The 16,131-nt window shown below is 44.1% G+C and overlaps 2 protein-coding genes across 2 annotated transcripts in view; one reads left to right on the top strand and one right to left on the bottom strand.

Annotated features, from left to right (window-relative positions):
* Positions 1 to 15,182, bottom strand: part of zgc:101566 (Transmembrane protein 263-B-like) — a 178,170-nt gene extending 162,988 nt beyond the window's left edge. Inside the window, exons 1-2 of the mRNA XM_067994162.1 lie at positions 15,032 to 15,182; positions 3,889 to 3,997 (exon numbers count right to left, since the gene is read on the bottom strand). Of these exons, the coding sequence (XP_067850263.1) occupies positions 3,889 to 3,997; positions 15,032 to 15,037 (115 nt within the window). The 5' untranslated portion in view covers positions 15,038 to 15,182. The remainder of the gene's footprint in view (positions 1 to 3,888; positions 3,998 to 15,031) is intronic.
* Positions 1 to 16,131, top strand: part of LOC137328050 (uncharacterized) — a 59,011-nt gene that overhangs the window by 11,720 nt on the left and 31,160 nt on the right. The window lies entirely within an intron of this gene.

The following is a 16,131-nucleotide window of genomic DNA, read 5'->3' as shown; positions in this document are numbered from 1 at the left end:
CGTGATACAGAATCGGTTTATACCCCTGAGGGGCAAGAACTCCACTTGACAAAAAAAACAGCCATGGACAAGTAAAGAGGTAAGGGACAGTGTAAGACATAAGGAAAGGGCATACAAAAAGGCAAAACATGGCACAGATCCTGGCGAATGGGAAAGATACAAAGATCAACAAAGGGTCACAAAACAGATAGTAAGAACTACAAAAAGAGAGTATGAAAAGAAACTCGCAAGGGATATCAAAACCAATATGAAGAACTTTTATAGTTATATTAGGAAAAAGAGGGTGGTCAGGAGCAGTGTTGGCCCCTTAAAAACTGAAAGTGGGGATATTGTCATTGACAATGGGGAAATGGCAGACATGTTGAACAATTACTTTGCGTCAGTATTTACAGTAGAAAAAGAGGATAGCCGGAAATCCCAAGAAAACTTATATTGAATCGGGGACAGGGACTCGATAAAATTAACATAAGTAAAGCAACAGTAATGAAGAAAATAATAGCACTAAAGAGTGACAAATCCCCAGGACCAGATGGTTTCCATCCCAGGGTTTTAAAGGAAGTAGGTGAGCAGATTGCAGATGCCCTAACGATAATCTTTCAAAGTTCTCTAGATTCAGGAACTGTCCCTCTGGATTGGAAAATTGCACGTCACTCCGCTTTTTAAGAAAGGAGAGAGAGGGAAACCGGGGAATTATAGACCAGTTAGCCTAACATCTGTTGTGGGGAAAATGCTGGAGTCTGTAATTTAGGGTAGGGTGACTGAACACCGAGAATTTTCAGTTAATCAGAGAGAGCCAGCATGGATTTGTGAAAGGTAGGTCGTGCCTGACAAACCTGATTGAATTTTTTGAAGAGGTGACTAAAGTAGTGGACAGGGGAATGTCAATGGATGTTATTTATATGGACTTCCAGAAGGCATTTGATAAGGTCCCACATAAGAGACTGTTAGCTAAGATAGAAGCCCATGGAATCGAGGGAAAAATATGGACTTGGTTAGGAAGTTGGCTGAGCGAAAGGCGACAGAGAGTAGGGATAATGGGAAGGTTCTCACATTGGCAGGATGTGACCAGTGGAGTCCCGCAGGGATCTGTCTTGGGGCCTCAATTATTCACAATATTTATTAACGACTTAGATATGAGACTTTCTATGCCTTCATCTAAGTTTGCCAATGACACAAAGATTGGTGGCATTGTAAGCAGTGTCGATGAAAACATAAAATTACAAAGTGATATTGATAGATTAGGTGAATGGGCAAAACTGTGGCAAATGGAATTCAATGTAGACAAATGTGAGGTCATCCATTTTGGATCAAAAAAGGATAGAACAGGGTACTTTCTAAATGGTAAAAAGTTAAAAACAGTGGATGTCCAAAGGGACTTAGTGGTTCAGGTACATAGATCATTGAAGTGTCATGAACAGGTGCAGAAAATAATCAAGAAGGCAAATGGACTGTTGGCCTTGATATCTAGAGGACTAGAGTACAAGGGGGCAGAAGTTATGCTGCAGCTATACAAAACCCTGGTTAGACCGCACCTGGAGTACTGTGAGCAGTTCTGGGCACCGCACCTTCGGAAGGACATATTGGCCTTGGAGGGAGTGCAGCGTAGGTTTACTAGAATGATACCCGGACTTCAAGGGTTAAGTTACGAGGAGAGATTACACAAATTGGGGTTGTATTCTCGTGAGTTTCGAAGGTTAAGAGGTGATCTGATCAAAGTTTAAGATATTCAGGGGAACAGATAGGGTGGATAGAGAGAAACTATTTCCACTAGTTGGGGATTTTAGGAGTAGGGGGGCACAGTCTAAAAATTACAGCCAGACCTTTCAGGAGCGAGATGAGAAAACACTTCTACACACAAAGGGTTGCAGAAGTTTGGAACTCTCTTCCACAAACGGCAACTGATACTAGCTCAATTGCTAAATTTAAATGTGAGATAGATAGCTTTTTGGCAACCAAAGGTATTAAGGGATATGGGCCAAAGGCAGGTATATGGAGTTAGATCACAGATCAGCCATGATCTTATCAAATGGCGGAGCAGGCACGAGGGGCTGAATGGCCTACTCCTGTTCCTATGTTCCTATCTTTTTATTTTGTACATTAAGAGATAAATTTCTTGCAATCTCAATAAAATTGTAATAACTGAGGAAAGTGTACCTCATCTAAGGACATCTACTGAAAAAAATGACTTAAGACCATAAGAGATAGGAGCAGGAGTCGGCCATTCGGCCCCCCGAGCCTGCTCCACCATTCAATGAGATCACGGCTGATCTGATTTTTACCTCAACTCCACTTTCCCGCCTTTTCCCCATATCGTTTGACTCCCTTGCTGATCAAAAATGTGTCCAACTCAGCCTTGAATGTATTCAGTGACTCAGCCTCCACAGCTTTTTGGGGTAAAGGCTGCCAAAGATTCAGTGATGTTTAAGATGCAAATTTTAAAAGTTTGCACACATGCTAATATCACATTGGGGAGAATTGCTTGAAGTCCTAAACAGATGAGTGCCACAAGCTATTCTCCCACATCACCAAGTGACTGCTTCAAGTTGCCTTTGAACAGATCATTACCATTTCCTCTCAGCAGCAGAAAGGGAAAGTGTGTTCAAAATTGGACTCAAAAGAAAATGATAGGTAGCCAAATCTCTAACTAAATCATAGTATGTTTACATGTTGCACACCCACAAAAATAGTCAGACTGTGTTATTGTCCTTGGCTATACTCTGTCCTGTACAACCGGGATAATATTGTTCTTGCCCAGCAATCCAACAGCTGACGGCTTGTTTTTGTTACAAAAAAAAGTGTGCTCCATTAGTCTACACACACGCAGCTAAAACATGGTGTATTAAACTAGATCTAAGCCCATTCTGTAAGTAAGTGTCTTTTTTTTTTACTCTAACTACATTCATGATGCCTAAAGAAATACTGGAGAGCTCCAACGCAGTTTCACAATATTGAAAATTTTGGACTGGCAATTAAGATGTCAGCGAAAACAAAAATGTTAAGTTGTGTAGCAAAAGTTACGTTCTATAACCTTCAATAAAACATGTCTGAAAGGCTACTTAAATAAGGAAGAGGTAGGTTTAGACTTCAAAGTTAAAAAAAATTAACCGATACACATCAATGTTGATCATCATTGAGGTTGCAAATTTACAATGCTGCTGCATAGTCATTAAAAAGATCACTAAGTGACAACAGATAAAATTTATAACATTGTCACAACTTACAAGAACAGGACTATATTATTAATACAGAAATGTAATGGGAGTTATGCAAATTAGATTTAAAAGGTTTGAAATTTGAGATTGCACTAAAATCACATTATGTTTTTGGGTTTTACTCGTATTTTCGTTGTGCAGCAACCCCCAACATTAAAATAACAAATCACATCTCAAACAGTTAAGTTTTTTTATGATTTGAATTATGACCAAACTCCTTTTTGTCTAGTGTTCATGTGTGTATAGATGAGCAAAATCATGAAGCCAGGAAACAACAGTTCTAACCTTGCTAAAAATATATTTTCCCCAAGGAGATTCTCAAGTGTTAATCTACTTTGCTACAAAACACAACTTAATTATAAAAGTCCATTTAAAAAATGTATACTAATTTTCAGTAAGTTTACGTTTTCTATTTTCCTTCGTTCTAACAGTCAGAAACACACTGTTTTGTCTCATGACAGCCAAGGTCTACAATGCACCCAGACACAACTATGCAAATTATTAATTATTGCTGTAACATGTGACAAGGTATCACTCAGAGAAGGCCTTGTTACACAAATTCATCCCTCCCCAACCCTGAGGAAAGTTATAATATGTACCAACTTGGTCATTATTTTCTGCTCCAATAAAGCAATATATTTCGCAGCATTTCTCTGGGGCAGCAATTAAACAGTACCTTCTGGAGGTTCCTCCCTAAGATAAGGCGGCACATCTTCGTAAGTACTGTCTGTCACATCTGTCAGATCTGCCACGCTTTCAGTTATTTGAGCTTGTCTATCTGGTCCCTGTTTAAAATAAAAGCCAAAACAACAAGCTGTATCATTTTTAATATATAGACAAGAGTCAGCTTGAAAAAAAATTACAAAAGCTTATTTTCTAATGTCCCACAATCAAATTCATTTTTTTTGATGCAATGCCAAAGGATTTCCAAGTAAGCATTTTAAGTTTCAATTATCTCTTGGAAGAACTCTTCAATGAACATAAAAGATTTGGGCCTCAGACTGGGTGGGGACAGACTTGAGAGAACAGAGTTGTCCCAAATCCACATTATAGAAAAAAAACTGCTCAACATCAACATACAACAGATAAGGTGAATGAGAATTCTCACTCTAATGAAGGGCAGCATGTGATTTTGTGTGTGTTTAGTTGGCATCCTCGTCTACCTTAAAGGATTATAATAGCTTGCAACACCAGTTAGCACTATATATAGCAAAGGAACTTATTTGGTTTTATATGCAACATAGCACAACATCTTATCCTGAAGGTTGCTGTTCAGTTAAGAGTTCTTCAGCTTGCTTTTTTTTAAAGTTTTAAGTCTGTGGAGTCTCCCTGTGCAAGCACATGCCCTAACCAAGACAAGAGTTTGCAATGCCTCTCTAAGGCAGGCACCAGAGAGATTAACCACCAGATCATTTTCCTCCATCCATTTAGAGCCACTTTTCCCCCCACAGTGAGGCTGAGATCAGGAGCTCATCACAAGGAGAAAATCACAGGCACAAAGCCACATCACATGACTCCTTGCCACCGAGCAATGGTACTCCCAATATTTTATGGTAAAACCTCGAACTAATAGACTTCTATTCTATATGTATCGCTTCCTACAGGAAAGCAACTAGTCAACAACTGCAGATTTAAAATTTTAACCATGATGCACATTTTGTGGGTGCCAAGTAGTAGGCCTGATACCAAACAGTTGGCATATTCCTATTTAAGCACAGGTTGCTTCCCTACAGTATTAAATGCTCTACAAGTAATCCTGCAGTGATGATTTTTTTTTTCTTTTTGGCTAATTAAATAGCAGCACAAAACATCTGGCCTATTGCAAGACAGTACAAACAATGGGAAAACTCAATGGTGACAATGCATCTTTGGAATATTACCTACTTGGTCAAGCATGCCATAAATGATGGATAGGGTGTTCAAATTAAACAATAGTCTGCTGCTTTGAATAAGCTCCAGCATAATTGTACAATTGAGGATAATCAGTAAGAAACAAAAAACAACTAAATGCATTGCTGTTATATTGGTGACACTTGTAGCCTGCATAATAATTTCAATGCTTTTCTGCTAAGAATCAGAGCACAGAAGGAGGCTATTTGGCCCATCGTGCCTGTACTTGCTCTTTGAAAGACCAATCTAATTAGTCGCACTCCCCTGCTCTTTCCCCAAAGCCCTGCAAATTTTTCAGCTTCAAGTATTTATCCAATTCCCTTTTGAAAGTTACTATTGAATCTGCTTCCACCCTGCTTTCAGGCAGTGAATTCCAGATCATGACAACTCACAGCTTAAAAAAAATTATCCTCATCTCCCCTTTGGCTCTTTTGGCAATTATCTTAAATCTGTGTCCTCCGGTTACCGACTTTCCTGCCAGTGGAAACAGTTCCTCATTTACTCCATCAAAATCCCTCATAATTTTGAGCATCTCTATAAAATCTCCCCTAAGGAGAACAATCCCAGCTTCTCTAATATCTCCATATAACTGAAGTCTCTCATCCGTAGTGCCATTCCAGTAAATCTCCTTTGCACCCTCTCCAAGGCCTTGACAACCTTCCTAAAGTGTGGTGCCCAGAATTGGACACAATACTCCAGCTGAGGCCTTACCAATGATTTGTAAAGGTTTAGCATAACTTCCTTGCTTTTGTACTCTATGCCTCTATTTATAAAGCCCAGGATCCCGTATGCTTTTTTTTAAAAAAAACAGCCTTGTCAACTTATCCTGCTACTTTCAAAGATTTGTGTATATGAACCCCTAGGTCTCGTTGTTGCAGCTCCCTCTTTAAAACTGTACCATTTAATTTATATTGCCTCTTCTCGTTCTTCCTTTCAAAATGCATCACTTCACACGTCTGGGCATTAAATTTCATCTGCTATGTGTCTACCCATTTCACCAGTCTGTCTAACGCCTCATTGAAAAGATGGTATCGCCACCAGTGTTGCACTCCTTCAGAGCTACACTTAAGTGTCAGCCAAGACTGGTGCTCAAGTTTCTGGCGTGCGGCATGAACCCATGACATGATTCAGAAGTGAGGTGAGCCACTGAGCCATACTGTGCTCAAAATACTGGCATTTGTTTTGACAGCTACCCTTAAGGGCATCATGAGATTACCATCTCAGATTCAGTGATCACTTGGAGACCTGCCCAAATTGACCAATATAACTGGATTCCATTGTAATACTTTTCCCTTGGTGCTCAGCCCAAGGGGTATGGAATACAGAAACAACAGTAACAAATGATTGACTGGTTTCCCCCACAAATATTTCAGAGTTGGCTCGGTACAATATAAACACAAACATGAAGTTATTTGAAGACATCTGACCACGATACCAGGTACAATCAATTCAGTCCACATCCTTCATGCAATCTTTCTCCAGCCACTTTCAGGAGCCCTATCCCACTTCTATCCACAAAAAGGCAAAGAGTAAAGTATGGTGCATCCATCACAGACAGAACATGATCATACAGAAACAGCAGCATAAAGAATTTTTTGCTATCCTGGACCTGGGAAGAGCAAGACCATATTCAACCCCACTGAATAAACAGAGCCAGTCAAGTAATGGAAACTCCATTAATGGGGGAAATAGCATCTTTTTCACCTGCATGGCAATTCCAATGCTTGAATGTAAAGTTTGGCACAACCGAAGACTCAAATTCTTGCTCCATGTACTCCATTGATCTACTTATACCAATTCCATCTATGTACTGATATGTTTGCTGGAATGCCATTCTTGTGTTGCACCATTATTAGTTCGAATTTTATTATTCATCTGATTTTTTTAAAAAACCATTTAAAGTCAATTAAACGAATGGAGTTTGTAAAATACATTACGTACCACATGCTTCACTTAAAAATAGGAATACCTTTCCATGTCCATTACATGCCAAGCATTAGATTATCTTTTGTAGTTGCATGTGTAATCAGCTATTCCATAATAGTCCTCAACAACCAAAGGGTGGTTAATCTTGTTACATGCTAGTTAGCAACATACCAACTCATTTTAATGATGTTTACTCAGGTCATGCACAACATTTAGGATGCTCATGCTTTTGTATTTTTTTTTAAATCTTGTCTTTTATTATCCAACAAATTAACCATTAAAATCTGTACCACAAGTTTAATTATCTTTCAGCATTTTGAGGGGGATGAGATTGGTGGGGATTGAGTCGAGGGGTTACAGATAATACCAGTACCAGCATGCTTTTGAACTCCTTGAAGAATACAGTTTGAGTCTACAAGTTGGATGCACCTCTAAAGGTTAGTGAATGGAACTGAAAGTTTCATCAACTATCAGTCAAAGCCCCTCCCTCAGCAGCTCCCCACAACAATCCCCCCAACCAAATCACAGAGCTGTACCTTTCACCTTCAAATCCTCTTTTTAATCTCCACCCTGAGAAACCATTCAATGGAGGATCGTCAGAGAACACATTTTCATTCAACAGAAAGGCTCCAAATGAGGCCGGCGGTAGGAAAATGGCAAATTGATTTTCTGGCCTCATCAGTATAGTACTGGCGAGCTGCAGGCACCAGTTGTTGTCCCAGAGACAGCTTGCAGGGGAGTAGCAAGATCGTCCAGCTTCTGGGCCTAAGACAAGTCCGGTTGTGAGAAGAAATGAAGAGGGGGAGGCGAAGGGCGGCTGGAAGGGTCCTGCAATTTTGAGGAGCCAGAGGAGCACTCCTGCTTCTTTAAAGACCGCCGGTCAGGCCACATATAAACCAGGTAATCCTGAACACAGCAGGCCCAACATCTGCCACTTTCAGGGGACAAACCAATTTCCAGTTTGGGTCTTAAAACAGGCATTACGCCCCTTATTAGCATATTCAGGACACCCAACGCCTGTTTTTGGCAGCCACCAGGGATGCCTCCACAGCATCCAAACCAATATGGCATTGGGCATGTTTCCGACGCTGTTTGGGGACAGGAGGTTGTCCCCCTAAATTGGACAACTTTGCATGCTTTTTCTGCCGGAAAAAGGACGTAAGAGGGTCCAATTCCACCCCCGGGAAATCACTATCGAACATGCTAAGATTACAATGACATTCCCTCCGTCATAAGGTCAGAAATGGGGATGTTCGCAGATGATTGCACAGTGTTCAGTTCCATTCGCAACCCCTCAGATAATGAAGCAGTCCGAGCCCGCATGCAGCAAGACCTGGACGACATTCAGGCTTGGGCTCCTAAGTGGCAAGTAACATTCGCGCCAGACAAGTGCCAGGCAATGACCACCTCCCCTTGACATTCAATGGCATTACCATCGCCGAATCCCCCACCATCAATATCCTGGGGGTCACCATTGACCAGAAACTTAACTGGACCAGCCACATAAATACTGTGGCTACAAGAGCAGGTCAGAGGCTGGGTATTCTGTGGCGACTGACTCACCTCCTGACTCCCCAAAGCCTTTCCACCATCTACAAGGCACAAGTCTGGAGTGTGGTGGAATACTCTCCACTTGCTTGGATGAGTGCAGCTCCAACAACACTCAAGAAGCTCGACACCATCCAGGACAAAGCAGCCCGCTTGATTGGCACCCCATCCACCACCCTAAACATTCACTCCCTTCACCACCGGCGCACTGTGGCTGCAGTGTGTACCATCCACAGGATGCACTGCAGCAACTCGCCAAGGCTTCTTTGACAGCACCTCCCAAACCTGCGACCTCTGCCACCTAGAAGGACAAGGGCAGCAGGCACATGGGAACACCACCACCTGCACGTTCCCCTCCAAGTCACACACCATCCCGACTTGGAAATATATCGTCGTTCCTTCATCGTCGCTGGGTCAAAATCCTGGAATTCCCTTCCTAACAGCTATGTGGGAGAACCTTCACCAAACGGACTGCAGCGGTTCAAGAAGGCGGCTCACCACCACCTTCTCAAGGGCAATTAGGGATGGGCAATAAATACCGGCCTTGCCAGCGTCGCCCACATCCCATGAACGAATAAAAAAAAATGATAACCTGCCCTACTGAAGTAAACCAGATTAGGACAGTCACTATTAAAAAAAAATTCTGCTGCTGAATTTTTGAACACTATTATATTTGTTTACTGTTTAAAAATGAATAAAGAAAAAGCTCTAAACAGTACAGTATATATTACTGAAAGTAGTGATTTATAAATCAAGGTTGAGGTTGAACAATTGCAGGATACTTATGAAATTTGCACAGTTTAGTGACATGAGAAACAAAGCTTCAGATGACGAAGTGACACAGTCAAATATTGGCACAACGAGATGAGCATGGTGTTTGTGGGTGTAGGTCGATCTTGTTTTTCCACATATCTTAGTGCCACATCAAATAGAACAGCTCCACTGGTGTGGGGCATCTCTTCCTGTGGATCACCTGCTGCTGGGTGGTAAGCATCACTTCTTGCATCATCCTGAACAGCAAGCACAGTATCTTCATCCCAAAGCAGCTGGTGCCCAAAGTCACTTTCAGGTGCAAGCCAGTCATTGATGTTAGAATCGCTGGACTGAAGTGGCTATGTTGTTCAACAGTCATCTACCAATGTCTCTGCTGTGAGGATAAGTCACAGCTTGGAATTCACTAGCAGTGATGGCTGCTTAGATAGTGGGCCACAGCTGCTCAACATGTCACATGACTAGACTGACTTTAGGAGTGCTGTCCTATATCCATGTTATCCAGTACTCGGTGTCCCTTGCATTGATGGCCTCAAGCTTTACCCATCAGAAATACTTCATTGGGATCGGATGTATACTTGAAAATTCAAGAATTGCAGGGCTATGGGGAAAGAGCAGGGGAGTGGGACCAATGGGATAGCTTTCAAAGAGCTAGCACAGGCATGATGGGCTGAATGGCCTTCAGTGCTGTACAATTCTATGATGACTTCTTCCATCATTGTGGAGAGAGAGGTGGCAACAGCTGGCGCGAAATATCCTCTTGCTCCGATTAATAGACTGCATCACTCTTAAATTTTTTCAGGGGGAGGGGCGGAAAATGCAGAAAGAAAATACACTTGATGACCCGACTGTGAAGGGACTAAGCTGAAATATGCACAAGAGGAATGTCCCTGATGAGGATGGACTTGGTAAAAAGTTGCTGCTGCTGCTACTACTGCAAGCAACAGTTTGCATGAGGTACAAATCATTCTGTGAACAATTTGACATTTGTTAAACTGGGCTTTATTGTTACTGGGAATGGAGTTGAGGCTAACATTGAAAGCTCTCCTGACCACCAGTGACAATAATTTATGTGTACCACTGGGATGATTATTCTGGGACTGAGATGCTCCTTGCTGTATTTGTACCTGGGCCAGCCAACGCTGCACATGCAGCAAACTTCTCGTCAGACAGGATTCTCATTGCAATGCAGCTATGGGACAAATTTTGTTCACTTTTCTTGAATTAATATCTGAAAGCAGTCAGATGGCACTTCCCTCTACAGTTTGAAAGTTATACCATGACACTTTTAAAAAAATTTATCCAGCCATCCTGAGATGGCTTTCAATTCTGGATTCCATTCAATGCTTCTTGGAGCTCCAAGGCTTTCTCCTGTAGGATTGGGCGACTCATGGGTGTGACCCTTTCCAACAGTGTCAACTGTATTCAGTTTTGCTTACTCATTCAGCTTTGCATTCTGAGCAGCCATCCACAACTTCCCCATCATGAGTACAATCTTTGCAGAAATGTCACGGCTGCAGTGGCCTCACCAACACTATACTTAGTAGTGATCGTATTCTGTGATTCACCCTTTCCAAAGCTATTAAGCAGATATAGCCTTGTCTGAAATACTGTTACGCTTTCTCGTGTGACCTGTGAGGGGAGTGGACGAAGGCATGGAGGATGCGATAGTGACATCCATTTGTTCGGGGGTAAACTCCAGACTGAGCTGGAACATGCACGTGGCATATATAGGCAAGGGGACACCAGGGAGTGTGCAGGCTAGACATCCATTGGGAACAGCAAGGAGCTTCCGTAAAGCCAGAGTTTCAGTTCGATATGTTTAAAGTAGTATTCCTGGAGGGAAGCACAGTGACAAACAGTTCAGTATGCATTTTGTTTTAAAAAGCTAATGGAGTTTTCAGGACAGCAACGTAACAGCAAATTTTATGCTATTGGAGTGCACTCTGAGCAGACACCTTATAAACGACGAGGCAACTTTAAAAAAAATTATTTCATGGGATGTGGGCGTTACTGGCAAGGCCAGCATTTACTGCCCATCTCGAATTGCCCTTGAGAAGGTGGTGGTGAGCCACATTCTTGAACCGCTGCAGTCCGTTTGGTGAAGGTTCTCCCACAGTGCTGGTAGGGAGTTCCAGGATTTTGACCCAGCGACGATATATTTTCAAGTTGGGATGGTGTGAGACTTGGAGGGGAACGTGCAGGTGGTGTTGTTCCCATGTGCCTGCTGCCCTTGTCCTTCTCGGTGGTAGAGGTCGCGGGTTTGGGAGGTGCTGTCGAAGAAGCCTTGGCGAGTTGCTGCAGTGCATCCTGTGGATGGTACACACTGCAGCCACGGTGCAACAGTGGTGAAGGGAGTGAATGTTTAGGGTGGTGGATGGGGTGCCAATCAAGCATCCTGGATGGTGTCAAGCTTCTTGAGTGTTGTTGGAGCTGCACTCATCCAGGCAAGTGAAGAGTATTCCACCACACTCCTGACTTGTGCCTTGTAAATGGTGGAAAGGCTTTGGGGAGTCAGGAGGTGAGTCACTCGCCACAGAATACCCAGCCTCTGACCTGCTCTTGTAGCCATAGTATTTATACAGCTGGTCCAATACGTTTCTGGTCAATGGTGACCCCCCAAGATGTTGATGGTGGGGGATTCAGCGATGGTAATGCCGTTGAATGTCAAGGGGTGGTGGTTAGACTCTCTCTCGTTGGAGATTGTCATTGTCTGGCGCGAATGTTACTTGCCACTTATCAGCCTAAGCCTGGATGTTGTCCAGGTCTTGCTGCATGCAGGGTCAGATTGCTTCATTATCTGAGGGGTTGCGAATGGAACTGAACACTGTGCAATCATCAGCGAACATCCCCATTTCTGACCTTATGATGGAGGGAAGGTCATTGATGAAGCTGCTGAAGATGGTTGGGCCTTGGACACTGCCCTGAGGAACTCCTGCAGCAATGCCCTGGGGCTGAGATGTTTGGCCTCCAACAACCACTACCATCTTCCTTTGTGCTAGGTATGACTCCAGCCATTGGAGAGTTTGCCCCGAATCCCACTGACTTCAATTTTATTAGGGCTCCTTGGTGCCACACTCGGTCAAATGCTGCCTTGATGTCAAGGGCAGTCACTCTCACCTCACCGCTGGAATTCAGCTCTTCTGTCCATGTTTGGACCAAGGCTGTAATGAGGTCTGGAGCCAAGTGGTCATGGCGGAACCCAAACTGAGCATCAGCGAGCAGGTTATTGGTGAGTAAGTGCCACTTGATAGCACTGTCAACGACACCTTCCATCACTTTGCTGATGATTGAGAGTAGACTGATGGAGCGGTAATTGGCCGGATTGGATTTGTCCTGCTTTTTGTGGACAGGACATACCTGGGCAATTTTCCACATTGTCGGTTAGATGCCAGTGTTGTAGCTGTACTGCAACAGTTTAGCTAGAGGCACGGCTAGTTCTGGAGCACAAGTCTTCAGCACAACAGCCCGGATGTTGTTGGGGCCCATAGCCTTTGTTGTATCCAGTGCACTCAGCAGTTTCTTGATATCACGTGGAGTGAATCGAATTGGCTGAAGACTGGCTTCCGTGATGGTGGGGATATCGGGAGGAGGCAGAGATGGATCATCCACTCGGCACTTCTGGCTGAAGATGGTTGCAAATGCTTCAGCCTTATCTTTTGTTCTCACGTGCTGGACTCCGCCATCATTGAGAATAGGGATGTTTACAGAGCCTCCTCCTCCCGTTAGTTGTTTAATTGTCCACCACCATTCACGACTGGATGTGGCAGGACTGCAGAGCTTTGATCTGATCCATTGGTTGTTAAGTGAAGCACTTCCACTGAAACAAACAACCTGCCTACAACCATAGTTTAAAGCAGAACCTTTCATCCTAGGGCCCATGAGGAAATTGAACTTGCATTTATATAGCAGCCTTATCATAGTAAAACATCCTAAAGCATTTCACAGGAGCGTAATCAGAAAAAAACAACTGGCACAGGGCCAAGGAAGGAGACATTAGGACAGGTGATTAAAAGCTTGGTCAAAGAGGTACGTTTTAAGGAGCATCTTAAAGGAAGATAGAGGTGGAGGGGGATGAGAGATTTAGGGAGGGAATACCACAGCTTAGGGCCTAGTCAGCTGAAGGTGCAGCTGCCAATGGTAGGGCAAAGGAAATCGGGGCAAAGGAAAGAGGCCAGAATTGGAGGAATGCAGAATTCTCGGAGGATTGTAGGGCTGGAGGAGTTTACAAAGATAGGGAGTGGCGAGGCCATGAAGAAATTTGAACACAAGGATGAGAATTTTTAATTTGAGGCATTGGTGGACGGCGAGCCAATGTTGGTCAGCAAACACAGGGATGATGGGAGAACGGGATTTGGTGTGAGTTAGGATACGGGCAACCGAGTATTCCAGGAGATCCTCAAGGTCATCGTATTTCTGTCTGCTGGACGTGCCATGCACAGCAACCACAACGTCTCAAGAATTCTATTATTCTTTGACCACCTAGCCCATTATTTCTGTTGCAAGTACTGATGAAATATTTTCAACAACAATAGCATTGTTATCCTTTAGGTCGTTGACACTGCTTTTTGTAAGTTAGGACACAGTGTCCCCAAGAGTGGGCCAATATTTGTTGGGGGTCCTGCATGTAGAAATGTGAATGAACCACTGTTCCAAAGAACCATAAATGAATTTGCTGATGGTTTAGAATATAATTTCACAGAATTACATTAAACCTCCTTCCTAAAATCACAAGGATATCACAGGTCAAGCACTTTACAATGAATTACTTTTGAATTTCAGTGTACGTGAAACGCTTTGAAACATAAGGCGATAGGTAAATAAATGCAAAGCGTCCTTTTATACAACCTCATTACATTTTCAGTAAAACCAGCACATTTCGCACTAATAAAAACCGATAATTAATACTGCACGCAGCACACCCCACTGAAGATCTGAGGTGTCTCGGTTTCAATATTTGGCCCCAGTTCCGTACTCAGCTTTGCTTCTGCATAACCGAATGCTGCTTTACTTCCAACAGATTTTTTCACGTACATTTTGGCAACATTTACAAACTTAAATCCTAGTTAAAATATATAACAGACATATTTATTTAGCTTCAGCTATGTTCATTCTGAAACTCGTATTGACGCAGCTCCCAATGTACAGAGGACAATCATCTCTGTGCCGAGTTCACAGAGGGGCCAACTTCACGGGGGATTTTAAACTGAAATATTACATTTCTGACGTTTAATATTGTCGGCGAATAAATCGAATTTTCCAGCCAAACACACAGCAAGTGGAGAGAAACTTCTAGCAATTTTATAAATTATCTGGCGGGCTGGCACTCGAATGTGAAGAAACATATATTCGGTATTCATGGACACTGCATCTTAAACCATGTCCCTTTCAAGCGTCCTTGTCGGAGAGCAGAGTCACTGAGGCCGGTTCACTGGGATGTGGGGGGGAAACAGGGTCCGTAAAGCGGGGGGAGGGGGGATTCCGGGCCTGCTCGCACAAAGAAAGCCTCGACCACAGCGGGGGCGGGGGGCACTGAGTGCATCGTTAAACCGTAACCCGCCGTGAGGAGGAGGGGGGGCGCGGCGGCGCAGCCGGGGCCGATGAAACCCCTCCCGGCCGCTGCCTCATTCACAAAGAGCCGCCGGGCGGGCGGACGGACGGACGCCCCCCTTTCTTCCACTCACCTTCATGGTGGTCGTGCTGAGGCCGCCTCCGCCTGAGGCCGGCTCCGTCCGTCACTCAGTCGCGGTGCTCGGCGATAACGAGCGACATGGATTCCGAGCGGCACCGAAAGGAACTGACGCCGCCGAATGTTTACCACAAGCCCGCGCGCACGCGCTCCAACCCCCCTCCCCCCCGCGAGCACGCGCTCCAACCCCCTCCCCCCGCGAGCACGCGCTCCAACCCCCTCCCCCCGCGCGCACGCGCTCCAACCCCCCTCCCCCCCCCGCGAGCACGCGCTCCAACCCCCCTCCCCCCGCGAGCACGCGCTCCAACCCCCCGCCCCCCGCGAGCACGCGCTCCAACCCCCCTCCCCCCGCGAGCACGCGCAAGCTCTAATTCCACCCCCCCCCCCCCCACCACCATTGCCCCTCCGCACGCGCTCCCCTTGTGCTTGCCTTCGACCTCCTGCAATGTGGGAGAAGGTGCAGCAAGATCCCCACTCCTTGGGATTGAAGTGGTGGCTCCCAATGCTGAATGCAAAACATTGCCATCCCCTACCTGCCTGTTTAAGAAGAGGGGCCGCAGAACTGGCAAAGATAGTGTGATGCCAACCATACATTGCAGAAAATTAAATTGCTTTAAGTAAGAATTGAGATAAAGGGGGGAATCTTCCACCAGGCTAAATGTCTAAAATAATAGGAAACACTGGAAATATACAGGAAGTCCATCAGCAATGTTTCTGCTATTGACAACCAATAATAATGTTAAAAAACGATTTGCAACTCTGACACCTAAGCCTAATCCTAACATATTAACCCTAACCACTAACCATAACACTTTAACCGTAACCACTAACAGCTAATCCCTTATCCCAACCCAAAATCATGAGGTATTAACACCTTGCAGGGTCGGCTGTGGTGCCAATAGTCATTGAAGTGTTGGATACATTTCATTACTGCTATAATAATTTTCTTGTAATTTTTGTGTCTTAATTATGTTATGTGTCAGTCTTGGCTCAGTTGGTAGCAATTCTGCCTCTGAGTTAGAAGGTTGTGGGTTCAAGCCCCACTCCAGAAACTTGATCTAGGCTGAGACTTCAGTTCAGCACAAAGGAGGCGCT

This window comes from Heptranchias perlo, chromosome 12 (genome assembly GCF_035084215.1).
Source record: "Heptranchias perlo isolate sHepPer1 chromosome 12, sHepPer1.hap1, whole genome shotgun sequence".
NCBI lineage: Eukaryota > Metazoa > Chordata > Chondrichthyes > Hexanchiformes > Hexanchidae > Heptranchias > Heptranchias perlo.
This window is presented reverse-complemented; position numbering and strand designations above follow the sequence as displayed.